The 26,797-nt window shown below is 46.3% G+C and overlaps 1 protein-coding gene across 3 annotated transcripts in view; it reads left to right on the top strand.

The window, feature by feature from the left end:
• ARHGEF11 (Rho guanine nucleotide exchange factor 11) overlaps positions 1 to 26,797 on the top strand; it is a 787,362-nt gene that overhangs the window by 603,451 nt on the left and 157,114 nt on the right. For all 3 annotated transcript variants that reach the window (XM_069217872.1, XM_069217873.1, XM_069217871.1), the window contains 2 exons: positions 13,276 to 13,457; positions 13,556 to 13,631. In XM_069217872.1, coding sequence (XP_069073973.1) covers positions 13,276 to 13,457; positions 13,556 to 13,631 — 258 coding nt within the window. The remainder of the gene's footprint in view (positions 1 to 13,275; positions 13,458 to 13,555; positions 13,632 to 26,797) is intronic.

Below are 26,797 nucleotides of genomic sequence, written 5' to 3'. Positions count from 1 at the left end.
CTCGCCTAGAGACACTTTTTGTCTAAAGTCGAGCTCAGGCCTCCCGTCCGTCTTTCTGCTCAGAGTTCTGAAGAAGCTCAGGAACAGCATGGGCCATGTCATCCTTGTGGCTTTGAACTGGCTGGGAGAGCTTGGTATCCCTCGGTCCCTCAGTCAGGCTCACTCTTCTGGAGGATCTTCTGTCGCTGCGGCAGGGAAGGGTTATCTATCCAAACTTGTCAACATTGCACCTTCAGCATGGAGATTGTGCGGTGACAGTTGACAGCTTTCGAACTTCCACCCAAAATCTGCAATGTTATCTTGGCAGCCACAGGTCCCTCCACCAAGATAGTGTACACCTGCCACTGATACAGGTTTTTGGCATGGTGTGCAGAAAAGCAAGTTTATCCTTTCTGCTCCCTTCCCCTTTTCAGGTCTTTCTGTTTATTCTTTCTCTTGCCCAGCAGGTCTCTGCTTTGGGATCCTTAAAAGATCATCTTTCTGCCTTCTCAGCCTTCCTGCAGTTAGCAGATTAGCTATCCCTCTTCCAATCTGCTGTTGTAAATAGGTTTTTGGAAGGTCTCCAACATATGTTTCCACATTCACCCTTTATCATGCCTCAGTGTGACCTCAAACTCATACTTACATTTTTGATGTGTGGTTCCTGTGAGCCACTATATAACTGTCCTCCCAGGCTCCTTACCATCAAGATGTCCTTCCTAGTGGTGATAAATTTTTTCTTGGTGCGCCAGTGAGCTCCACGTCTTGTCATCTAAGCCTCTGCACCTACCTATCTTCCCATACAAGCAGGCTCTTCACATTAGAGCTTCATTTTTGCCGAAAGTTGTCACTCCCTTCCATGTAGGCCAGTCCATCACCCTGCCTACCCATTATGCTCCACTGCATCTCTCTAAGGAAAGAAAAATAACTTTGTTGTGCTACCTTGACAGCATGAAAGATTTCCAGATGGACAACCAACGCTCAGTGGGGTATGTCAGAGCCAAGAAGGGGGAAGGCTATGCAGAAAACGGACCATGTCCTGATGTTTCATTCTCTACTTGAAAATCTGGTACACACTGACCAAGAAGTAACCCACTGAGGGTTAGCATGCTCATTCCACCAGAGGTAAGGCTGCAACCAGAGCATTAGCACTTCGAGTTTAGGTCCTGGACATCGGCCAGGCAGCAACATGGGCTTCTCCGCACATGTTCACCAAGTACTACCAGTTAGGTCCGTCTGGATGGGCACTTTGACCATTCAGTCTTGCAGGACTTTCTAGTGTGAATTAGTTCTGCAGACCCTTTCTCCGAGGATGTATTACTTGGGTATCGATTCTAAGGTAGGGAAGCTGCGGCTAAAAGTCTCTGTCAAATGAACAAGTTACTTACCTTTGGTAATGCCTTATCTCGTAGAGGCTTTATTGCTGCAGATTCCTTACCAACTCACCCATTCTCCCTGCTCTGCAAACAGATTTCTATGCTCAAGGCTTTTCCCCTTTCGAAGACCTAGTTTTCCACACCAGAGCTCAGTGTTCTTTGTGGCTTCGCCCTCCTGTTGTTTTAATCCTCAAAAAGAAACTGACATCAGTGCACTAGGGTGGTACTCATATAGGTAAAGTGCACGCCACTTCCGGCATGGACTACACCAACTATTGCCACATGGAGCCAAACGACACCACCTACATGCCGGTGCTCAGGGGTACTGCTTACGAAAATGTTCCGGAACCAGTCTGACGTCAGGGGATAATTCAAAGGTAAGGAATCTGCGGCTAGATAGTCTCTACCAGATAGGGTGTTACAGAAGATAAGTAACTTGTTCATCATGACCAAGTTTGTCTTTTTTCTTTTTTCTTTTCTCTCTGCAAACCACAGAGACTGATATAAGGATACAGCCTAACGGTTTGTATGTTTTGCATGGTTGAATTAATATGAGTTTGTGGGATTTTTAAGCTTAAACCATTACAGATGTACAGTTGGAAGTGGAGTGAACTCAGTTAAAATGCTTCTATCTCCCACCTGTTTTTGCATACTCTGAATCTTAGCATCAGCAAGTAAGCAACAGATGCACTCGATTCCTGCACCGAAACGTCAACAGAGACAGGGGTAGATGTACTCTCAATAAGGGAGTCTCTACAGCAAAGCACTGACTTACCACGCATGCCTCCTGATCACACCACACCTGTGAGGTGAAAGCTACAGTTGTGTCTTCCTTGTTTGGAAGAAGCATTTAATTTCTCTGAGTTGTAAGCATTGACTAGAACTGCTTTCAACCCTACCAAATACTTCAACCTGTGTACACCCCCATAAGGGCAGAACACCTCTAACTTCTCCAAGAGGAGGAGCATAGAAGCGCTCCTACTCATAGGGGCCATACAGCTGGTGCCCTTCCACCTGGGCAAAGGGGAGTTCTTCCTGAACTCTAATCCAGAAAATGAATGGCTATCTAAGGCCAGTCCTTAAGCTCAAGCCCCTCAGCATATGCATCCTATCAGAACATTTCCAGGACCGCTCTTCAGGATGTTATCCTGCTGTTGCAGCAGAGCGATTTCATGACTGCTCTGGAACTGAAGGATGCCTATTTTCACATATCCATCCAGCTCATCTGTTCTGCCTTCGCCTAATGGTAAGTTGACAGCACGTCCAGTGCAGGGTGCTACCATTTAGGGTTACAACAGCTCAAAGGGTGTTTACAAAACGTTCAGCGGTTACAGACCCCCACTTCAGGAGGTGAGGCCCACATATCTTCCTCTTTCTAGATCTCTGGTCACCCCCAACAGCAGGGATTTCACATCAAGTACTTCAAACCTATAACCATCCACCTATCCCACATACCCTTCTTTCAGAACAGTTGGGGCAGGGTGGTTTTAATCAAAACCAACATATGATGCCAACTCATATCTACAGAAACAACAAGGGAGGCACTCATTCACTAATTTTCAGTACTGGCATAGGCAAATTGCCGTAGGTAAATTCACCATCTGGCACACCACCTAGCCCAGTAGCTCCTAGGAGTGGACAACTTTGTAGACCTGCCCAACAGGAATCATCAACAAGGCCATGAGAGGGCACTTCACCGGCAAATCCTACTTTCAACAGTGAGGTTTTCCAAAAATAGACCTATTTGCCACTGGCGAAAGCGCAGAATGCCAAAGCTTTGCCTCCAGATTTCCACTCTTCTTGGACAATGCCCTGTGGATGAACTGGTTGGGGATATTTGTCTAAGCTTTTCCTCCACTTCAGCTTATTCCATACGTGTTGAGGAAGCTCTACTGCAAACATCCCTTCCCATAATCCTGGTAGCTCCCACATGGGCCAGATGAATATGGTTCTTAAACCTACTCGAGATATCTGTTACCAACAGGAGAATCTCCAAAGCAGATCAGTCGAGGAATGTGGTTTCTGAGCCTCTCTGTATCTAGGTCTTCCACAAGAATGTATGGATATTCTAAATGAACTACACAGGACTACAACTAGGGCTTTATTAGGCAGCAAAGTGGAAGACGTGTCCACTGTTGTAGCTCCCAGTTTCTGGACCCCCTTAAACTCACTGTACAAGACATTTGATGTTCAGTGATGCAAAACCACCATGGTGCAGTCAACCCTCCAGTCTCAAAGCATCTACCTTGAAGTCAGGTACAAAAATTCCACCCCATATACTGTGACATACTAATGTGTTTACAAATAAGTGAATGATAGACCACAAAAGTCATCATCCTAAATGTGTAGGGGTATCCACGTCCACGCACAGTACTGACTGTTGCTTGATTGCCTTCTCAGGATGTTGTAGGATTTCTTTATCAAATACCTTCTGTGGTGTTTGGCCAGTCCCTTGGCGTGAACAAGTCATTGTTGTGCCAATTCAATCAATCAGGAATTTGTAAAGCGCACTACTCACCCAGTTCCTCTGCCTATACCTACCATTCATTGTGGCAGTTTTGGCTATGAGAATATTCTCTTCCCTCAGCTTCTTACCCCATCAAAAGAACATTTTACAACAATAAAGGGTGGAAATATTAACATTTGGCTCTGATTTCACACTGTACCCTGTATCTAAGCTTTCCTCATAATTCACCAGAGCCAGATGCCGTTATCTTAACACTGGAAAATGATCCATATCCAAGAGTGATTCTTGTTTCCTTTCTCAGAGTTGTGATCTGAAGTGATGGCTGTCCAAGGACCTTTTTTCTCCACAATCAGATTATCTCATAAGGGGCAATCTTTAGGGGACCTTCCTGTTACAATTCTAATAATAAATATACCTTTTAGTGTGGTTCTTCCATATTCACAAAGGTAGAAAGAGCTAGCCTATATTGAAAACACCATTGTAATTTCATATCAATTCATGCTTGTTCTGAAATTATGAAGATAAGTTCAGGAAAGACATGTGGTTGTTTATCACTCCCTTAACACATGACCAGAATACACAGGTAGGCTAATTGAGCAGGCTAACCTGTGTTTCACATGCAAAAGAGGTGTTTGACCAAGTTTTGCTTTGCTATTCTGGTTTTGTAGCTGCACTCTGTTTTTTTCACTTCTAGGTACAGTTTGCAATGAGAGTGTATCCATTCGAATAGCTGCAACAGTCAGAACCTTGTTGAAAGCTTTACTTCAGTGTGAAACGGTACATGTCACATTTATTAACATTTTGTAAGTGAGCCATGAATTTCAGAGGCTTCTATTGGTTCCCAAGTAGCCCAGTTTGTTGTCTTCTCATCATCATCATCATTTAACTTTATTTCGGTGTGTAAAAACAAACCATTAAAGTACAATACACAACAAAGAAAGAAAGGACTTCTAAAAGCACGGAGGTAATAATAAAATAAAAAAGGTAAAAGTACAGTTAAAAGGGGCAAGACAGGTTTTAAAAACAAACAAGAAATAAGCAGTCAAATAAACATCACTTAATATAATAAAAAACAATACTCAAAAATGAAAATAATTCTCTAAATCAGCACTAGTTAAAAAATATAATACACCAATATCTGAATACTGTGGAGCAATCACACATCCAATTTGATAAATATAAATAGGTAAGTCTAAAAATTAGTTCCCCACTCTTGCTCCTTGAAATTGCTGAACTCGGATATCATAATAATACAAGAATTTTCCCCTTTTTCCCCCCATTAAAAAAACTGTCTGGGTGGATGATTTTCGCTTTAAAATTCTCACGGCATAAAATAAGGGAACAGTTCCATAGGTCTATAAATAATCCATAAGGACCCAAGCCAAGATCCATGTCCTGTGCAAAAAAAGCTACAGTCATTCATCCAAGTCAGATAAATATACATAAATAATACTAGACAATAACTACACAATTTTATCCCTTAAACTTGCTAATCTCAACCTCCAGATAGACTCGAAAAAACTTGCCACTGGTAGAGCTATCTTAACAGACGGGTCGCTTTTTAAAATTCTCTCAGCATGGAGGCAGGATCTAACTCCTAATTGTTTAAAAAGCGGGATGAGCCAAAGTGCTCTTTGTTTGTGATATGCTTGACAGTGGAAGAAAACGTGTGAAACAGTTTCTGCACTTTTACAACCCATCGGGCAACCTTTAGATCTATTAGTTGAACTGGACCATTTGTACGTAAGGCAGCGCAAGGGGAGGGACCCAATCCTAAACCTGATAAAGAGGGCACGAGCAAATGGAGATAACTTTGCATCCAAAAAGGGCTCAAATTCGTAATGGCATTTAACAAGCAAAAAATTGTCGGACATGGACAATGGAATAGAACCAGCAAATTGTCCAACCTGAACATTATGCCAATAAGCATCCTTTAACAGCTGTGCAGCATTTTTAGGAATAGAAATAGGATCATGCCAATAGGAGCCTAACCCCCGATGGGAAAAAGATTGTTCAACGAATACACACCATTTAGGTTTAATACTAAAATCACGGCCCACCACTTTTAGGAGGCCACACTGAAAAGGGGTTAGGGCATCAGTTGTCCATAGCCGAATCCAAAACAGCAGGGGCCTTTGGGCCGCAATCTGTGAGATTAAGAAAAGATTTAGGTCCAGATGAATGGGCAAGGATGGGGTACTAGATGGAACCTTTAGCATCATTTTTAAAAACTGGTTTTCCGCGCTAGCCAGATTCGCCAGATTACAATGGCCCCAAAGTTCGGCTCCGTATAGGGCGGCCCCCCTAGCTTGAGCTTTGTATATTTCCAGTGCGGGAGATATTGCAAATTTCGGGGAACTAGAGGCAAATCTGACAATTCCACCCGCCCTCTGCTTCAGGCATAATAAAGATTTATGGCGCTGGGCATGCCAAAGATGTGAATCTTCCACTTTGATACCTAAGTAATCAAAGGTACCCACCCTTTCCAAAGGGACATCATCTAAATATACAGGCCTCTTCATTTTTTCCCTACTATCTCCAAAAACCATGTATTTTGTTTTTGCTGAATTAATTGATAACCCATGGTCAGTGCAAAACTCCAGGAATCTGGAGAGCAGCCTAGAAAGGCCCATAGCAGTGCGTGATAGCAATAGGGTATCATCTACAAACAGAAGACAGGGGATCTTCTGCCCGCCCAGGCTAGGGGCGTCACTTTGACAGTCTAAGAGATATGGCAAACAGGCATTAATAAACAAGAGAAACAAGGTGGGCGCCAAGACACAGCCTTGCCTCAAGCCCCGTGTAGTTGGAAAATCAGGGGTCAGATCGCCAATGGTACCCCAGCGGACTTTAGCACAATTATCAGAATAAAGGTCCTTGATAATATTAATCATGGAACCCGGAACAACGGTTGTACTAAGGACCTCCCAAAGCTTGGCACGCGGGACCAGGTCAAACGCAGACTTCAAGTCAACAAAGGCTACAAATAGGTGGCCTTTGTCTGCATCTACGGTCTTCCACTTGATGGTGGTGAATCGGAAGATCTGATCGATAGTGCTGATCTTATCCCTAAATCCTGCCTGGAGATGGCTTAAGACCTGATTTTTCATTATCCATTGTTTCAATCTAGTTAGCAACTGATACGAAAAGATTTTCTGCAAGTTGTCTAATAGACTGATAGGCCTATAATTCCCAGGGGAGCTCTTGTCTCCTTTTTTATGAACGGGGACAATAATCGCCATCTTCCACGAGAGCGGATAGGATCGAGATGCCATGGCAGTGTTTGATACCCTGTTTATATAACGGGTCCACACAGATAGATCTGATTTGTACAGATCAGAGGGAATACCATCTTGGCCAGGGGCCCTACCAGATCTTTGCGCGCAAATTGCCATCTCTGTTTCTTTTAGGGTGAAGGGCGGCATTTCAGGCTGGCACAGTGCATTATCTATGGGAGTATCATAAAGCTCTGTCCGAGAGCCGTACAGTTCACGAAAATAAGAGAGCCAGGTTCCTGGGTCGATATGGCATTCAGTAGTGGATGACAGGCCTGGGTCGCTACGCGCAACCAAAGTCCAAAAGAGCTTGGCGTCGCGAGAGCTAGCAGCCTCCGCCAGACACTCCCATAAATGCTCCTCATATTTGAGTTTTGATAGAGTGAGAGTAGACACATAGGGGGTGATTCTCCGCCCGCCAGAATTCCGCCCCCATTATACCGCTCCGCGGTCAGAAGACCGCGGAGGGTATTATGAGTTTTTCCCTGGGCTGGCGGGCGGTCTCCAAAAGACCGCCCGCCAGCCCAGGGAAAAACTCCCTTCCCACGAGGATGCCGGCTCGTAATCGAGCCGGCGGAGTGGGAAGGTGCGACGGGTGCATTTGCACCCGTCGCGTATTTCACTGTCTGCCAAGCAGACAGTGAAATACTTGTAGGGGCCCTCTTACGGGGGCCCCTGCAGTGCCCATGCCATTGGCATGGGCACTGCAGGGGCCCCCAGGGGCCCCGCGACCCCCCCTACCGCCATCTGGTTCCCGGCGGGCGGACCGCCGGGAACTGGATGGCGGTAGGGGGGGTCGGAATCCCCTCGGCGGCGCAGCTAGCTGCGCCGCCTTGAAGGATTCAACAGGGCAGCGGTACACTGGCGGGAGCCCGCCAGTGTTGCCGGTCTGACCGCGGCTTTACCGCCGCGGTCAGAATGCCCTGCGGGGCACCGCCGGCCTGTCGGCGGTGCTCCCGCCGACCCTGGCCCCGGCGGTCTAAGACCGCCGGTGTCAGAATCACCCCCATAGTTCTTTCTCGCATGTGTAATGTTGTCCCGATTCTTTGCCTTTAAGGCTTCAGATAGAAGATACTTGGCCACCCGACACTCTTTGTCAAACCATTTGCACCTAGGAGCAGAAGATTTAGTTTGGGATTTGGAAGGTTTAGTGAAAAGCTCCTTAAGTTCCGCAAAAAACCCCACATGGGCGGACAAAATTTCTGAAGGAGATCATGCAATGGAGTCCTCAAAAAGTTGGTGACGGGTCATCATAATGCCAAGCTTATGGTTTAGTAAGTCAGATTTAAAAAATGAGGGCCACTTTACTGCAAGCTTATTAGTGGAAAGTTTTGACAGAACACTTCGGCCAGCCAAACCAGCGGGTAGATCAAACAGGGCTACGTTATATGCAATTTGCAAGGGGGCATGGTCACTAGTGCGGGGAAGACCCACCTCTACATTAGTTATGAAATGCCAGACTCGTAAGTCCAAGATGACATAATCCAAGCAGCTACTATAATTACCTCTGAAAAAAGTAGGCCTAGCAGGGTTATCATTTGGAAATCGTCCATTTCCAAAACGGAGGCCATAGATAAGTGCAAGGTCTATTATCTGAGACACCCTAGGGGAAGGAGTGAGTGGCGTAGGATGAAGTTGGAGCGGGGGGATATTCCACTCTACGTCCTCATCCTGAGTGGACTCAGCAAAGGTTGAGCCAAACTCAATTTGGGCGTTAAGATCACCAGCAATAATAACTCGATATTTAGAATGGAATTCCGAAAGAACATTATGCAAGCGATAAATGGTATCAGACTGTTGGTTAAGGGAGCCTGGTCGATTATAGATATTAATACACAGCACAGGGGTACTAGACCTAGGCTGTATTACTATGGCTAAAATATCACAAGAATCAACAGCAATTTCCTTGACCCTAACCATCTCAGACATCTTGACCCAGATACATAGACCCCCAACCGCCCTTCCCCTGGGGGATTGAGTTGCCTTTTTTATAAAAGAACGATAACCTTGCCTATACATGCCACCCATTGCCCAAGTTTCCTGGAACATGCAGATAGAGTAAGATTCCACAAAAGCCCCCCACTCCGGATCAGGCAGTTTGCTCTTAATACCCGCCACATTCCAGGACAGAAAATACCCTTCAGAAGTTGGAGTGTTACAAGTAAGCGTACCAAAATCAGTATCCGTAGTTAGTTTAGAATTAACTATAGGAGTACAGAAAGAAGCACTTGGGTTAGGACCACCTGGGCTGATTAAAGGTCTTTGAGACAGTACAAGTGGACCACAAGGTATGCAATGATTAGGGAAGAGTAGTCAGTCAACATCAGATGTATCCCCTATAGTAACGGGTCTTGAGTACCACTATGTTTAGCATTATGAACTAAAGCAGCCCCATCAACCGGGAAAGGCAACAAGCCAGACTTAGGAGCAGGAACTGGAACACTGCAGGGGCTTCCCTTGGGCCTAAGAGGATGTGCAGGCAAGATCTTTTGGCCAATGGCAGGCAGGCGTTCACGGAAATGTATATCAAAATCAGATCTTAGCGTATTGCGGGCTTCCATCTGCAAAAGTCCCCTAACTAATTTGGGGTTAGTGAGGTTACTTTTGATGGTATCACGGCCACCTGGACAACCACGTACTCGAGAAGCAAAAACAATGTCAGAATGAATGATAGAAGCACAGCCCCTGGTATGACGAATCCAATATGACACCTTGTTGACAAGGGAGGAGGTGTCTTCACTGATATGGGATGTAAGAGGAGGAACATTGCACAAATAAATACAATTTGAATTAGCCACGTGAGTAGAAGGGGCCACAACTTGACCAAAGTCAAAAGAGGAGGGTGCTGAACGTACTGCCGAAGTGGCCGGTTGGATCCTATGGCCTGGCTTATTAGTGGGACCCTTGTTGTGGTCCTCATTTACTGAAGAAATAGCAGACAGTGCAACCGGGCCCAAAGGACAAGAAGATTGTACCGGCACAGGAATCAAAGTACGGTGAGGAGGTGAATCAATTTTTTTTTTAAGAGATTGAGAACCTCAAACAATATACCCTTTAGCTCCCCGACTTCACGGTTTAAGCTAGAGACTATTGTTAGTACGTCTTCTCCTGGAGGGTCACAGGGAGTGATAGCGTGTGAAGATATCGGAGGTTGGTTGGCACCCACCGAGTCAGCCTGGTCTAAAGTAGAAAAGCGATTAGCGCAAGGGATGCCACTGAGAATGAAATCATAAGAAGTGGCATCTAAGTTGTCCAATAGACTTGGGGGAGTCAAAGGTTTAGGCAAACCCAACTGACTAGGCGATACAGAGACTTGCACAGGGGATTTCAAGGGCTGGGGATCAATAGAAAGGTTAGGGCCTGCTGTAAGGAACGGGAGTAAAGTCCCAGATTTCAGTCTCTTGCAGTCCTTGCTCTCCTTTTCCTTAAGAATAGATTCCACCTCCTCAATTAAGTTATCAATTTCTCTTGAGACGCAGTTTGAGTGGACTTGCGCTACTCGATTAAGTTTTAAGTTTTTAGATTTAGCACCTGCAGCATCAGGACTGGTGCGCACCTTACGCTTCCCCATGCTTGGCAAAGGAAATAAGATATGTAACGCAGGAAAAAAAAAAAAAAAAGGCACTCACTACACTCTTATGAGATGCGTAAACAAAGAGTTTGGAAGAGAAAACCAAGGGGGGTGGCCCAGCCCAGCCTCCTCCGGGCGCTGATGGGCAAAGGACGGGCCCGCCCTTGGCCCGGGCTTTGCCCGGGCGCGTCCCGCGCAGCGGGCGCGCTCAGATTTGATTTAAAGGGCTCACAGCCCCTCCCCCAGGCTTCAGGGACCCAGCAGCAGCAGCAGTCCTCCTCGGTATGATCAACGCGCGACCCGTGAAGCGGCCGCGCTCAGATTTGATTTAAAGGGCTCACAGCCCCGCCCCCAGGCTTCAGGGACCCAGCAGCAGCAGCAGCAGCAGCAGCAGCAGCAGCAGCAGCAGCAGCAGCAGCAGCAGCAGCAGCAGCAGCAGCAGCAGCAGTCCTCCTCGGTATGATCAACGCGCGACCCGCGAAGCGGGCACGCTCAGATTTGATTTAAAGGGCTCACAGCTCCGCCCCCAGGCTTCAGGGACCCAGCAGCAGCAGCAGCAGCAGCAGCAGCAGTCCTCCTCGGTATGATCAACGCGCGACCCGACTTTATCAACACGCGACCCGCCAATTGTCTTCTCAATCTTTCGAGAAGGGTACTCTGTTCCATCTAAATGTCAAAGCTGATTTAGAGTTTGGTGGGTGGAGGTAAATCCATCAATATGGCAGAATGCTTTATTCCCACCATACTGATGGTTCTCTGCCTGCCAAATTTAGACTTGTCCACCAGCCCTTTGGACAGCTTTATATATTGGCAGGGCACACTTTGTCACGGCAGATCCTATATTAAAAGTTTGACAAAAGATGGTACCATCCATCAAACTTTTAACATGTTTGTTTTTTCGAAAAGAATATCCCAAGCAAGATTTTGTTTTTGAAACAAAAATCCCTATAACCCCCAGACCATGGGAGTTTTCTCCATTGGTATGGGTGTAATTTAAATGTTTTTACTGTCCCTTTGGGGCGGGGTGTTGGAGGTGTATTTCATCGACTGAGACTGATAAATGTCTGTCGTTTACATGCTTAAGGTCCACCCATTGGTATATCAGGCTGCGGACCTTTAGGTTGGTGGAAGGGGTACTTTATCACCATTACTATGAAGCAGCCTTTCTGCCAAACTCTAAATCAGCCCCTTAGTATTAAGTTGTACTTGAGCCTGAGCAGCTGATGCTAAAAGTTCAAAAGTGCTTTCCAGTCTTGGTGCAGCTTGTGAAAATGCATATTTGTTTCACTTTTGCTTCTTTTTGATGAAATCCTGAAATCTCATTGAAATAAACCTAAAGAAGTCTTGCGACAAGCGTTAATGTTTAAGTATACTCTTCAAAATGACGTGTGACAACTAGGTTATACATTACTTAAATGGAGACTGTAAAGATCACCATCTGGTATCCGTATCTGTGAGCTTTATATCCTGCAAACCATAAGTGGCTTAATGCTTTTATAAAAGTTGGGTAGAAATCCATCAGGATTACAATGTAAACAATTTGGAATTCCTGCCAGCCTTAAGAGTGCTCACCAAGGTAAGTATGCTAGATTAATCTTATCCATTCTTGCTGAAAGCCCACTACGATGGAGAATTCTGGACTTGATGTGATGAACAAAATTTGCTGGATGGGGTGGAGCATGCATTCTCTTGAATTATTGCACATACTATGGCCACTTTGGCATGCAAGAAAAAACACCCTTTCAGAAATTTACCTCTACCCCCTCAGTTGCCTGACATGCCGTTTGCGCTTACATGTGTTTTGCAACACGGCCTACAAATATAGAGTATCTACTCAAGTTTATTCAGCGACCCCCAGGACTATTATATATGATTATCAGAGGATGGCTTTGTGGAGCATTGGTTTAAGTCCTGTGCTCAATACTCTGAAGGGGAATGGAATGCGAAACAGCTGCTAAAGTTCTTCACCACCCTGAATCTGCAGAGCCAACAGATCTTGAGAGGGGATCTGATTGGATGTGAGTTTGTGAAATATTACATCATGAGGGCACTTTTACATCAGTAAAACTTCTTAAACTGTAACGAGCAGTCGTGGAGTGGCCCAAAGGGCAAGACACCAGAGTAATGTTATTTTAGATTGTTCGAAGAATAAAGAATAGTGATCTAGATTGGTAAGAACATCTTACTGACTCTTATTTAAATCTTGGAGTATGCTGTTGGTGTGCATTTACGGCAATTTTGACATGCTTGCGTCGATGCCTGAGAATTTTCACACAGCGTTGTATCAAGGCACAGACTACAGTTGAGCAGTACAATTTCCATATGACACTGTTTTCACAAGTCTTTCAAAATGAACTTATTTTGTATGTTTGTAGCTGCCTGCCCACAAAAACTGTAATTCAGTGTATGTCCAAGGCTTGCATGGTGTCTCACGTATGTGTATTAAAATGTAATCTCTGCTTGTTTCTTGGTTGTTTCTCAGTAATGGGTTGAGTCCTGAGCCAAGTCCTTGATGGACCTTGAGCGTTTCCTGGCTTCAGTGCTTCTACCAAACCTCATGCTTTTAAGTGTTGAAAAACCCGCAAGATGTCCTGCTTTGTCCTGCAGGTGGCAGCTCGGAGCAGGAAAAACTGTACCGATGTAGGGACCGATGTCGAGCGATTCTGAAGTACGTAAATGAGGGAGTGAAGCAAACCGAGAACCAGCACCGGCTTAAAATGTATCAGAAGCAGCTTGACACCACCGCACTAGAAAGGACCATAAATAACCCTCTGGCTGCAGAGTTTAAGGTAAAAGGCTTTTGCTTCTTTGGGACCTTGACTGATCTTGTAGGTTTTTTCCAATATCATTGCATGAAATTGATTGATGTCCATTTTCTTTATAATAGAACCTCGATTTGACCACGAGGCGAATGATCCATGAGGGACCCCTAAACTGGAGGATAGCAAAGGACAAAACTGTTGGTATGCATGATCCTCAACTATCAGACACCTGCATTTTCCATCTGTGTTAGAACGTAGTCTCAAAATACATGTGTTCATAAAATGTCCCATCCCTCCACCTTGAAGGTCAAATATTTGTGTGGTCTACGCCTTCATGATCCTACAAATTTAAAGAAATTGTCCCCTTGCTGTAGATATCCAGCATGAACTATGATTGATAACATAGCAAAACAAATATATATATCTATATGTTCGATGGCATCTGTCGCTGTAGATACGCATGTTCTGCAATAGCTCGCCATCTGGTGTTGGGCCGGAGTGTTACAAGTTGTTTTTCTTCGAAGAAGTCTTTCGAGTCACGGGACCGAGTGACTCCTCCTTTTGTCTCCATTGCGCATGGGCGTCGACTCCATCTTCGATTGTTTTTTTTCCGCCATCGGGTTCGGACGTGTCCCTGTCGCTCCGAGTTTCGGAACGGAAAATAATAGTTAATTTCGGAAGATTTTCGTCGGTATTGTTGCGTTCGGGATCGGCGTACTTAGATTCAACACCGCATCGAAGATCGAAGAGCTCCGGTGCCCTTCGGGGTAGTTTTTCGATCCTCCGTCGGGGCCTGGTCGGCCCGACCGCGTGCTGAGGAACGCCGATGGAACGGACCCCGTTCCGTTTCTGCCCCAAATGCCACAATAAATACCCCTACACAGACCAACACTTGGTCTGCAACCTGTGCCTGTCACCTGAGCACAGCGAAGACACCTGCGAGGCCTGTCGTGCGTTCCGGTCCCGAAAAACACTCCGAGACCGTCGAGCCAGAAGACTTCAAATGGCGTCCGCACCGACAGCCCAACGGGAGTTCGAGGAACAGGAAGAGGAAGGTACCTTCTCGATCCAAGACTCAGACTCCGAAGGATTCGACGATACACAAACCGTGAGTAAGACGTCGAAAACCACACAAAGAAACATTTACAAGGCCCAGGGGACGCCACTGCCACCAGGCCATGGCTCGACCCATAAATTCGGTGACCGACCGTCGGCACCGAAAAAGGCCCAAACAGTGCCGAGATCGTCCGACTCCGGTCGAGACACCGGCACGCAGCCTTCTCGGGACCGAGAAAGTGCTGGAGACAAGCCTCGACACCGAGATGCCGGTGTGGACACGGCTCGACGCCGAGACAGCGGCACCGAAACAGATCGACGCCGAGAGGTTTCGGCCCCGAAAAGGAAAAAAAGTCACCTCGGAGCCGAAAAAACACACAGACAAAGTTTCGATGCCGAAACAGACTGCAAGCGACCCAGCTTCGGGCTCTTACACAGAAGAGCACTCGCTAACCTCCCAAATGCAAAAGCATAGGTTTGAGGAAGAGCTGCAAGCAACTGATTTGGACCATACGCAAAAGCGTATCTTCATTCAGCAGGGGACAGGAAAAATTAGCACCCTTCCCCCCATTAGGAGAAAGAGAAGGTTGGAGTTCCAAACGGAACAAGCACCACAACCAAAAGTGGTGAAAAGGGTTACACCACCACCCTCTCCTCCGCCCGTGATTAACGTTTCACCAGCACAAACGCCATCACACTCCCCAGCTCACACCACCATGAGCCAGGGTGACCAAGACCAGGACGCATGGGACCTATACGACGCCCCAGTGTCAGATAACAGCCCAGAGGCATACCCTACAAAACCATCTCCACCAGAAGACAGCACCGCGTACTCTCAGGTGGTGGCTAGAGCAGCACAATTTCACAACGTAAGCCTCCACTCAGAACAGGTCGAGGATGATTTCTTGTTCAACACACTCTCCTCCACCCACAGCTCCTACCAAAGCCTGCCTATGCTCCCTGGTATGCTCCGGCACGCAAAAGACATATTTAAGGACCCGGTCAAAAGTAGGGCAATCACACCAAGGGTGGAAAAAAAGTATAAGCCGCCTCCTACGGACCCGGTTTTCATCACAACACAGCTGCCACCAGACTCTGTTGTTGTAGGAGCAGCTAGGAAAAGAGCCAACTCTCACACATCTGGAGATGCACCACCCCCAGATAAAGAAAGCCGCAAGTTCGATGCAGCTGGTAAGAGAGTCGCAGCACAAGCTGCAAACCAGTGGCGCATCGCGAACTCCCAGGCACTACTTGCGCGCTATGACAGAGCCCACTGGGACGAGATGCAACATCTTATTGAACATCTGCCCAAAGACTTCCAAAATAGGGCAAAACAAGTGGTTGAGGAGGGACAGACCATCTCCAACAACCAGATACGTTCCTCCATGGACGCTGCAGATACAGCTGCGCGGACAATTAATACATCTGTAACTATCAGAAGGCATGCATGGCTCCGAACGTCTGGATTTAAACCAGAGATTCAACAAGCAGTTCTCAATATGCCTTTTAATGAAAAAGAACTGTTCGGTCCAGAAGTGGACACAGCGATTGAGAAACTCAAAAAAGATACAGACACTGCCAAAGCCATGGGCGCACTCTACTCCCCGCAGAGCAGAGGGAATTACAGCACATTCCGTAAAACGCCCTTTCGAGGGGGGTTTCGGGGTCAAAGCACACAAGCCAGCACCTCACAAGCAACACCGTCCACTTACCAGGGACAGTATAGAGGAGGTTTTCGGGGACAATATAGAGGAGGGCAATTCCCTAGAAATAGAGGGAGATTTCAAAGCCCCAAAACCCCTACTACTAAACAATGACTCACATGTCACTCACCCCCTCCACACAACACCAGTGGGGGGAAGAATAGGTCATCATTACAAAGCATGGGAGGAAATCACTACAGACACTTGGGTTCTAGCAATTATCCAACATGGTTATTGCATAGAATTTCTACAATTCCCTCCAAACATACCACCAAAAGCACAAAATTTAACAACACACCATTCCAATCTCCTGGAGATAGAAGTGCAGGCACTATTGCAAAAGAATGCAATCGAATTAGTGCCAAACACACAAATAAACACAGGAGTTTACTCACTGTACTTTCTGATACCAAAGAAGGACAAAACGCTGAGACCAATCCTAGACCTCAGAGTAGTGAACACTTTCATCAAATCAGACCACTTCCACATGGTCACACTACAAGAAGTATTGCCATTACTAAAACTGCACGACTACATGGCAACTTTAGACCTCAAGGATGCTTATTTCCATATACCAATACACCCATCGCACAGGAAATACCTAAGGTTTGTATTCAAAGGAATACATTACCAATTCAAGGTACTGCCTTTCGGATTAACAACCGCACCAAGAGTCTTTACCAAATGTCTAGCAGTGGTCGCAGCACACATAAGAAGGCAGCAAATCCATGTGTTCCCATATCTAGACGACTGGCTAATCAAAGCCCATTCGTTAATAGAGTGCTCAAATCACACAAATCATATCATACAAACCCTCTTCAAACTAGGGTTCACCGTCAATTTCACAAAATCCAAAATTCTGCCACGCAAGGTACAACAATACCTGGGAGCCATAATAGACACATCAAAAGGAGTAGCCACTCCAAGTCCACAAAGAATTCAAAATTTCAACACCATCATACAACGCATGTATCCAACACAAAAGATACAGGCAAAGATGGTATTACAACTCCTAGGCATGATGTCATCATGCATAGCCATTGTCCCAAACGCAAGACTGCACATGAGGCCCTTACAACAATGCCTAGCATCACAGTGGTCTCAAGCACAGGGTCACCTTCTAGATCTGGTGTTAATAGACCGCCAAACTTACCTCTCGCTTCTGTGGTGGAACAACATAAATTTAAACAAGGGGCGGCCTTTCCAAGACCCAGTGCCACAATACGTAATAACAACAGATGCTTCCATGACAGGGTGGGGAGCACACCTCAATCAACACAGCATACAAGGACAATGGAACGTACATCAAAAAAAACTGCATTTCAATCACCTAGAACTTCTAGCAGTTTTTCAAGCACTAAAAGCTTTCCAACCAATAATAGTTCACAAATATATTCTCGTCAAAACAGACAACATGACAACAATGTATTATCTAAACAAGCAGGGAGGGACGCACTCCACGCAGTTAAGCCTGCTAGCACAAAAAATTTGGCATTGGGCAATTCACAACCAAATTCGCCTAATTGCACAGTTTATACCAGGGATACAAAATCAACTCGCAGACAATCTCTCTCGAGATCACCAACAGGTCCACGAATGGGAAATTCACCCCCAAATACTGAACACTTATTTCAAACTCTGGGGAACACCTCAGATAGACTTGTTTGCGACAAGGGAGAACGCAAAATGCCAAAACTTCGCATCCAGATACCCACACAAACAATCCCAAGGCAATGCCCTATGGATGAACTGGTCAGGGATATTTGCTTACGCTTTTCCTCCTCTCCCTCTCCTTCCTTACCTGGTAAACAAACTCAGTCAAAGCAAACTCAAACTCATATTGATAGCACCAACTTGGGCAAGGCAACCCTGGTACACAACGCTGCTAGACCTATCAGTGGTACCCTGCATCAAATTGCCCAACAGGCCAGATCTGTTGACACAGCACAACCAAAAGATCAGACACCCAGATCCAGCATCGCTGAATCTAGCAATCTGGCTCCTGAAATCCTAGAATTCGGGCACTTACAACTTACCCAAGAATGTATGGAAGTCATAAAACAAGCAAGAAGGCCATCCACCAGGCACTGCTATGCAAGTAAATGGAAGAGGTTTGTTTGCTACTGCCATATTAATCAAATTCAACCATTACACACAACTCCAGAACATGTAGTGGGTTACTTGCTTCACTTACAAAAATCTAACCTAGCTTTCTCTTCCATTAAGATTCACCTTGCAGCAATATCTGCATACCTGCAGACTACCTATTCAACTTCCCTATATAAAATACCAGTCATTAAAGCATTCATGGAGGGCCTTAGGAGAATTATACCACCAAGAACACTACCTGTTCCTTCATGGAACCTAAATGTTGTCCTAACTAGACTTATGGGTCCACCTTTTGAACCCATGCACTCCTGCGACACAGTTCCTAACCTGGAAGGTGGCATTTCTCATCGCCATTACTTCCCTGAGAAGAGTAAGCGAGATTCAGGCGTTTACTATACAGGAACCTTTTATACAACTACACAAAAATAAAGTTGTCCTAAGGACCAATCCTAAATTTTTGCCAAAGGTTATTTCACCGTTCCATCTAAATCAAACAGTGGAACTTCCAGTGTTCTTTCCACAGCCAGATACCGTAGCTGAAAGGGCACTACATACATTAGATGTCAAAAGAGCATTAATGTATTACATTGACAGAACAAAGAACATCAGAAAGACTAAACAACTCTTTATTGCATTTCAAAAACCTCATGCAGGAAACCCAATTTCAAAACAAGGTATAGCCAGATGGATAGTTAAATGCATCCAAATCTGCTACCTTAAAGCTAAACGACAGCTGCCCATTACACCAAGGGCACACTCAACCAGAAAGAAAGGTGCTACCATGGCCTTTCTAGGAAACATCCCAATGCAAGAAATATGTAAGGCAGCCACATGGTCTACGCCTCACACATTCACCAAGCACTACTGTGTAGACGTGTTATCCGCACAACAAGCCACAGTAGGTCAAGCTGTATTAAGGACATTATTTCAGACTACTTCCACTCCTACAGGCTGATCCACCGCTTTTGGGGAAATAACTGCTTACTAGTCTATTGCAGAACATGCGTATCTACAGCGACAGATGCCATCGAACTGAAAATGTCACTTACCCAGTGTACATCGGTTCGTGGCATCAGTCGCAGTAGATTCGCATGTGCCCACCCGCCTCCCCGGGAGCCTGTAGCAGTTTGGAAGTTACCTTCAATTATTTATACATGTATCATCTCAACCTTAAATAGGTGCATACTTAGTCACTCCATTGCATGGGCACTATTACTACAATTCAACTCCTACCTCACCCTCTGCGGGGAAAAACAATCGAAGATGGAGTCGACGCCCATGCGCAATGGAGACAAAAGGAGGAGTCACTCGGTCCCGTGACTCGAAAGACTTCTTCGAAGAAAAACAACTTGTAACACTCCGGCCCAACACCAGATGGCGAGCTATTGCAGAACATGCGAATCTACTGCGACTGATGCCACGAACAGATGTACACTGGGTAAGTGACATTTTCAATATATACACACACATACTACCCACTGGCGACTGCCTGCAGGTAATACATATTTGTGTGTATTTAATTTGACACCACAAATGCGGGCTAATGTCCTTGATATGAATTAAAATGTATTCAGGCTTGGCAACAGCAATAAAACCTGACAAACACGTTTTGGCTACGTGCCTTCCTCAATTCAGAGGTGGTGGTCACTTGATAGTTATAGTTAGGACTAGGTTTTCATAGAAAACACAGATTTTTGTTTGATTATAACTTTGGCACATTTTGATGAAAGTTTCCACAAAAAATGTTCTTTCACCTCAGCTCCTTCCTGGAAAATGTCAGGGTGATCTGTCAAGTCTGGGACAAGAAAACAGCGGGAAGTCCCAAAACACGCTTCGCCCATTCATTTTCCCATAGGATAAATAGATACAGCCAAAATGACTGAATGCAATTGCCCCAAATTTGGCAGCAAGATAGCTCAGTCCAGAAAGTGGGCTTTTTGGTAGTTGGGATAATTTTGTTCTGTAGTTATTGAAAAACTAAGGTTCTAAAACTTTGTATATTTTACACCACCCAGGATCTGCAGAGCCAACTGATCTTGAGATGAGATCTGATTGGCTGCGACTACATCAGCAAAGATGAGGCGACATTCTCTTTAAGACTCAGAGACTCAGTCCCACATCGTACAAAAAAGTTTAAAAGAAAAAAACTTTTGGGATGCAAAAGTGGCATCACTGCAACATCTGAAATAACATAATAATGACAACACTGTAACTATGACGTTTCTTTAACCTTTGTGGTTTTTTTTGTGAATTTCTAATTCTTTTTTTTATGTAAAGTGACCTGTTACAGTCACTTTAACCCTTGTTTTTTGTGTGTTAACATGTGGAGTCTCCATACACTTGCCATCTAGTGTTGAGCTTGGACTGTTGCAACATATTTTTTTCTTCGAAGACGTTTTTCGAGTCACAAAGGTTTCTGTTACTTCTCCTCTAGTAGCTAACATGCATGGGCCCCAAACCATTATTAGATTATTTTTTTTCCAGGTTCAGACTTGTATTCATGGGCCCGTCGCTTCTCTTCCTGTTTAAGAGACAGCCGACTCCTGAGGAGAGTCCCATCCTTGAAAAGTTTCAACAGGAGCATGTTGAAAGGCAGCATTAGAGGATTATTAATTCCTGTACAGGCAAGATCTCTGCCAGTGGTGATACTTTTCCGAAAAAGTGAAGGCTCCCCTTCTAGAACTATCCAGTGGCCCCTCCCAAGAGGACTAAGGGCCCTGCTCTGCCCGCTCCAGTGCCTTCACTGTCTCCACCTCTACCCTCACCTCCCCTACCTCACCTCTTCTGGCCTCCCCTCATTGGTCACCGGAGTCCTATTCAGACACAGGTAGCCCTACCCATGACTCTCCAGCAAAGGACTTTGGTATTCCTAACTACCTTCAGCCTATGGACGATCCTTAGGAGGACTCTGACGTGAACCCACTCTGGGTTCGTGACCCTGAAAATTTCCCTTTCGCCAATTTGGTAGACCTCCTGAGTTGTTATGACAGGGCCTGAGGGGAAGAGGTGGAGGTCTTACTGCAGCTCTTACTGACCAATACCAGAAGAGGGGTGACGAGATTGTTGAGGATGGAAAGGTCATATCCAACTCTACTGTTTAGTGTGTGTTATGTTCGGCTGATAAAGCTGCCAGAGTCCTCAACACCTCATTAATCCTCTGTCGCTACTCTTGATTGCATGTGTTTGGCTTCAAGTCAGAAGTTCAGCAGCATCTCATTAAGCTGCCCTTTGACAGAGAACACCTTTTCGCCTGCCCGGTTGATGAGATGTTGGAAAAGATTAAAAAAAAGGACACTGACACTACTAAGGCCGTGAGTTCCCTTCAAGTTCCTTTAGCCAGAGGCTCCTTTCTGAGGCAACAGGCAAGTGGCGGGCAACCTCCACTGACTGCACGCAGTCCTACCAATGCCAGAAGCATACTGACAACCAATAGTGAGGTAGTGGTTATGCACGGGGCACCTTCAGGGGTAACAACTTGAGTTGAGGCAATTCCCTCCAAGGGAGACTCTACCTCTAGGCATTGACCTGCCTCACCACCCCCAAACTCCACTCAATCACACTACAGCTGTCGGGTGAAGGCTTTAGGGATTTCTTCCCCTTTGGGGGACCACAGACTGGTGAGTTCTGTTCATCATAGAGCAAGGCTACTGCTTTGAGCTCACACACACACACACACACACACACACACACACACACACACACACACACACTCCAGAACACTTTGCCCTACTCAATCGGGCCAAAGAGTCAGTGTCCTCCAACACTGGCCAAAAGTGTTTAATCTTTGTACTTTCCCATCCCCCAAAACGACAGCCTTCTATGGCCAGTCCTTGAGCTCAGACCTCTGTAAACATTTCCACATGATCACCCTACATGATGTAACCCCCCTGCGTCAGCAAGGGGACTTCCTGGCCACACCAGACCCTAGGGGTGCCTCCTTTCACATCCTCATCCATTTGATCCATCATTGCTACCTTTGCTTCATGCCAAGTGGTCAACACTACCAGTTTGAAGTGTCGCCTTTTGGAGTCACCACAGCTCAAAGGGTCTTCATCAAATGTCTAGCAGTGATAGCAAGTCATCTCAGAAGAGAGGTGGCTCACGTCTTCCTCTGCTTAGGTGACTGGTTGATCAAGGGAGGAAGTAGACAAGACTGCTGAGCTGCTATCTCCCTGCTCTACAAATTAGGTTTTACAGTCTATGCCACCAAGTCCCACCTCCAACCACTTGGGATCCAGCCCTTCCTAGGGCCAGCCCTCAGTGCATTCTCAGGCAAAGCCTACCCAAGTTCCAGCAACTACTGCCTCTTGTTCAGCCACTCCGTGCTTTCACAATGCAAATGATGATGCATCTCCTAGTTATAATGGTGTCATGCATAGCTATAGTTGCTCATGTAAGGCTCTATATGTGTCTGCTTCAAGAGTGCCTCTTGGTACAGTGGTCATAAGTAGAGGGTAACTGGAAGGATCTAGTGTTGGTAAGGGCCAGCACCCATTGCTCTTTATAGTAAAAACAAGAATCTGTTATGTGGCTGGCCCTTCGCATACCTGGTAACGCAGTTGACTATTACCACAAACTTGTCTCTGGTCGGGTGATAATTGCTTCTGAACAAAATGGCCTGTGGTCCACCTCATCAGCAGGGTCTCCACATAAACTGTTTGGAACTTTTCACCACACACCTAGTCCTTAAAGCTTTTCTTCTGGACATTAAGGGCAAGGAGGTCCTGTTGTGAACCTGCAACATGACTGCCTTGTCTTACATTCTTAAACAAGGCAGAACACACTTTCTTCAACTGTCAGCAGTAGCTCAGAGAATTTGGCAATCTTCCACCTAGTGTATCTCCTGGTGGATTTCCGGTGGTGAATGATGGCGTTGCAGACCTGCTCAGCAGGACACAGAAACAAGGCCCTGAGCTGGAGATCCACCCTCAAGTTCTACTTATTTTCGGCAGTGGCGGGGACTCCGTTATAGACCTCTTTGCTACCTTACCACCTAGCTGCTGTTGCAGCATACATACAGAACAGGGAACACTCTCTCTTCAAGATCCCTATTATAAAAGCCTTCATTGAGGCCCTAAACATGTCTTTGAAACCTGAACATTGTCCTCATCAGGATCATGGTACTGTCCTTCAATCCACTACATTCTTTCATTTTCCAGTTTCTTTCCTGGAAGGTCTCCTTTTTAGTACCCATAACATCACTTAGAGGTGTTCGTTAACTATTGATTCTCACACATAGAAAAGCCTTCTGTCCAGGTACACAAAGACAGAGGGTGGTCATGAGAACCATCTTTAAGTTCCTTCCTAAGGTTGTCTCCACTTCCAACTTAACCAGACAATTTGAGCTTCCAGTCTCCTTCACCCCAGCCTATCTTGGTACCAGAGGGAGCATTGCACAAACTTGATGTCAAGTGTGCTGTTGTATCGTATGGACAGGACAAAGTATTTTTGCAAAACACAACAGATTTTTGTTGCCTTTGCACTGCCTCTTAAAGACCATCCCATTTCTAAGGCAGGTACATTCTACTGGATAGTTAAATGTATCTTGACCTGTTAACTTTAAAGTCAAAAGAACCCTACCTGCCCTCCCCATGCCTCACTCCACCCACAAACAGGGCACCACTATGGCCTTTCTTGGAAGCATAAGGATAGCAAACACACCTCTGCACCATTCACTGGCTAGACACCACATATAACAGTATTGATTTACAGTCCATGCAGAGCATGTGCATCTACAGCCACACGTGCTATGAACTGATTTTGACACTTTCTCTGTTAGTATCTGTTCATCTTATGTATTGCTGTAGATTCACATACTCCCACCGCCTACCCAAAAGACAGTGTTTGCTACAGATATCTTTAGCCTACTTGGTAATTTACGCTACACACATGGTCACTGTTTAATCCCGCTCAATACTTCTTACCTACCCCGACTTGCTGTGTGAAAAACAATCTACCAATGGATTTGGTGCCAATGTTTCTTTACCAGAGGAGGAGTTGCTGAGACTCTGTGACTCGAAACACTTCTTCAAAGGAAAACAAGTTGCAGCAAGTAGAGACTAACACTAGATGGCAGGAGTATGCAGAACATTTGAATCTACAGCACTGCATGCTACAAACAGATGCTTTAAAGGTAAATACCATTTTCCTTCTAGTCAGTATTATTGTTGCACACACAAATTCAATTTGGTTACATAAAAATATGAATATAAAGAATAAAACTGATAGAGACCTCTAGTTGCAGATTCCTTACCTTAGAATTTTCCCACAGGGGTCAGACTGGGTCCGGAGATTTTTTCTTCGAGCAACACCCTTGTACGTCACAGGGTGACATCGGTCGACTCCACAAGCATCGTAGGCGTCGAGGGCGCCGTGATGACATCGGGAGTAGTACATAGACGCCGCCCTCGTGCAGTGACATCAGTTATTTTCTTTCTGCTCCACGCACTGATCCGGAGAAGAGCTACCCTAGGCTATTTTTTGGCCGAATTTGACCGTTTTGTCGAAGTTTTTTGTGTACGACTTTGGTGCGTCGAGATGTCCCCGAAGACCGGATCCGCACCTGCGCTGGTCGCACCTTCAAGACTTTCCCCGACGCAGGGTCGATTATCGACGCTCCCGACGTCAGTAGTGCCCTCTATGGACGTCGACCCAATTCTCATCCCCATCGACTCGGAGTGGAAGCGGCGTCAGGCGATGCCGCCCTCAGCTTCGGTGGGTGCCAGTAACCCCAGGTCGGATTCAGACCCTTTTTCCTATGGGTACGAATATGGGGAGGAATTGGAGGGGTCCCTGGACCCTTATGAATACCAATATGACCCTGCTATGGACTGGGCACAGGATTTGGGCGAAGCCAGTGGTCTGGATACTTCTCCTGACACTGGCATGCTGTCTCCTCCTACCGTGGCTGCGGCAGAAGGAGCAACTTATTGTATGGTAGTCAGTAGGGCAGCTGAGGTCCTCGCCCTTGAGCTACCTACTGTAGAAGTCAGGTCTAATCTCCTGACAGAGGTGCTTCAGCCTGGGGCTTCCACTTCAGAACCCCTTTTACCATTCAAAGAGGCCCTCACCGATGTCCTTTTGGGTACATGGTCCAAACCCAACACAGGGGCTCCTGTGAACAGGACTATCTCTCGCCGCCATCGGCCCGCACCGAATGACCCAAAATTCCTGTCCCAACATCCCAAGCCTGAGAGTCTTGCTGTCCAGGCTTCCTCTTTTTCAGGTGAGTTCCCTTCCACACCTCCAGATAGGGAACCCAAAAGGCTGGAACAGTTTGGCAAGAAGTTGTTTTCTTCCTCCGGTCTAGCGCTGCGGTCTGTGAACATCGCATGCCTTTTGGGCTGTTCTACCCACTCCCTGTGGGATACGGTTGTGCAAGTCCTGACGCAGATACCGGAGGAGTTCTATGCTATCATCTCCCAAGCAGTGAACGATGGGAGAGACGCGGCGAAGTTCACAATCCGTTGTAGGCTGGATACGACCAACTCTCTGGGCAGATCGGTTGCAACTACAGTGGCCTTACGGCACCACGCCTGTTTACGCACTTCGGGTTTCTCTGGGATGTCCAACAGTCACTCATGGACATGCCCTTTGATGGCACCTGTCTCTTTGGAGACAAAGCGGACTCGGCCTTGGAGAGATTCAAGGATTCCCGGGCTACTGCTCGGTCCCTCGGCATTCCTCAGCCACTCGCCCACCACTGTCCGCTTTTCGTCCCTTTCGTGGACACGGAAGGTGCGCCCTGTCACGTCCTCTACACAGCCACTGTGCCACGCACGCTGGCCAGCCTATGCTTTGCCGAGGACGCGGAATCCCACGTGGCCGTGGGACAAGGAACCAGATGTCTGTCCATTCCACCTCTGCCCCCGCTACAGCCCCCAAACCCTCCTAGTCCATCCCCTTACTCCCACCCAGTTGGTGGCAGGATCTGCCATCACCTGCCCCACTGGGAACATATGACCACGGACGGGTGGGTTTTGCAGATCATTCGGAAGGGCTACTCCCTCCCTTTCGAATCTGCACCACCACACTTGCCACTATCCTTCCATCATCTTCCAGAGGATCATTTGGCGCTTCTCTACCAGGAAGTAGCAGCTCTCTTGGCTAAGGGAGCTGTAGAAAGGGTCCCTGTGCCAGAAGTAGGTCGTGGACCTGAACTACTTCCTCAAGAAGGAGAAATTCAAAATGCTCACCGTGGCTCAGGTTCTGTCTGCCTTAGACCCAGGAGACTGGATGGTAGCACTGCAGTGCGCTTATTTCCACATCCCCATCCTGCCTGCCCACGATTCGTGGTAGGTCATGAGCACTTTCAGTTTACCGTGCTCCCCTTCGGCCTTCCTAGCGCCCCTCGGGTGTTCACGAAAGTGATGGCGGTGGTTGCAGCTCATCTACGCAGGTTAGGGGTCTCAGTCTTCCCCTACCTTGATGACTGACAGTCGTCTCCCACCTTCAGACTACGGCAAACCTTCTGCACACACTGGGGTTCACTACAAACAT

The sequence above is a fragment of the Pleurodeles waltl genome, chromosome 12, assembly GCF_031143425.1.
Source record: "Pleurodeles waltl isolate 20211129_DDA chromosome 12, aPleWal1.hap1.20221129, whole genome shotgun sequence".
Classification (NCBI taxonomy): Eukaryota; Metazoa; Chordata; class Amphibia; order Caudata; family Salamandridae; genus Pleurodeles; species Pleurodeles waltl.
Note: the sequence above shows the minus strand (reverse complement) of the source record. Positions and strands in the feature narration are given on the sequence as shown.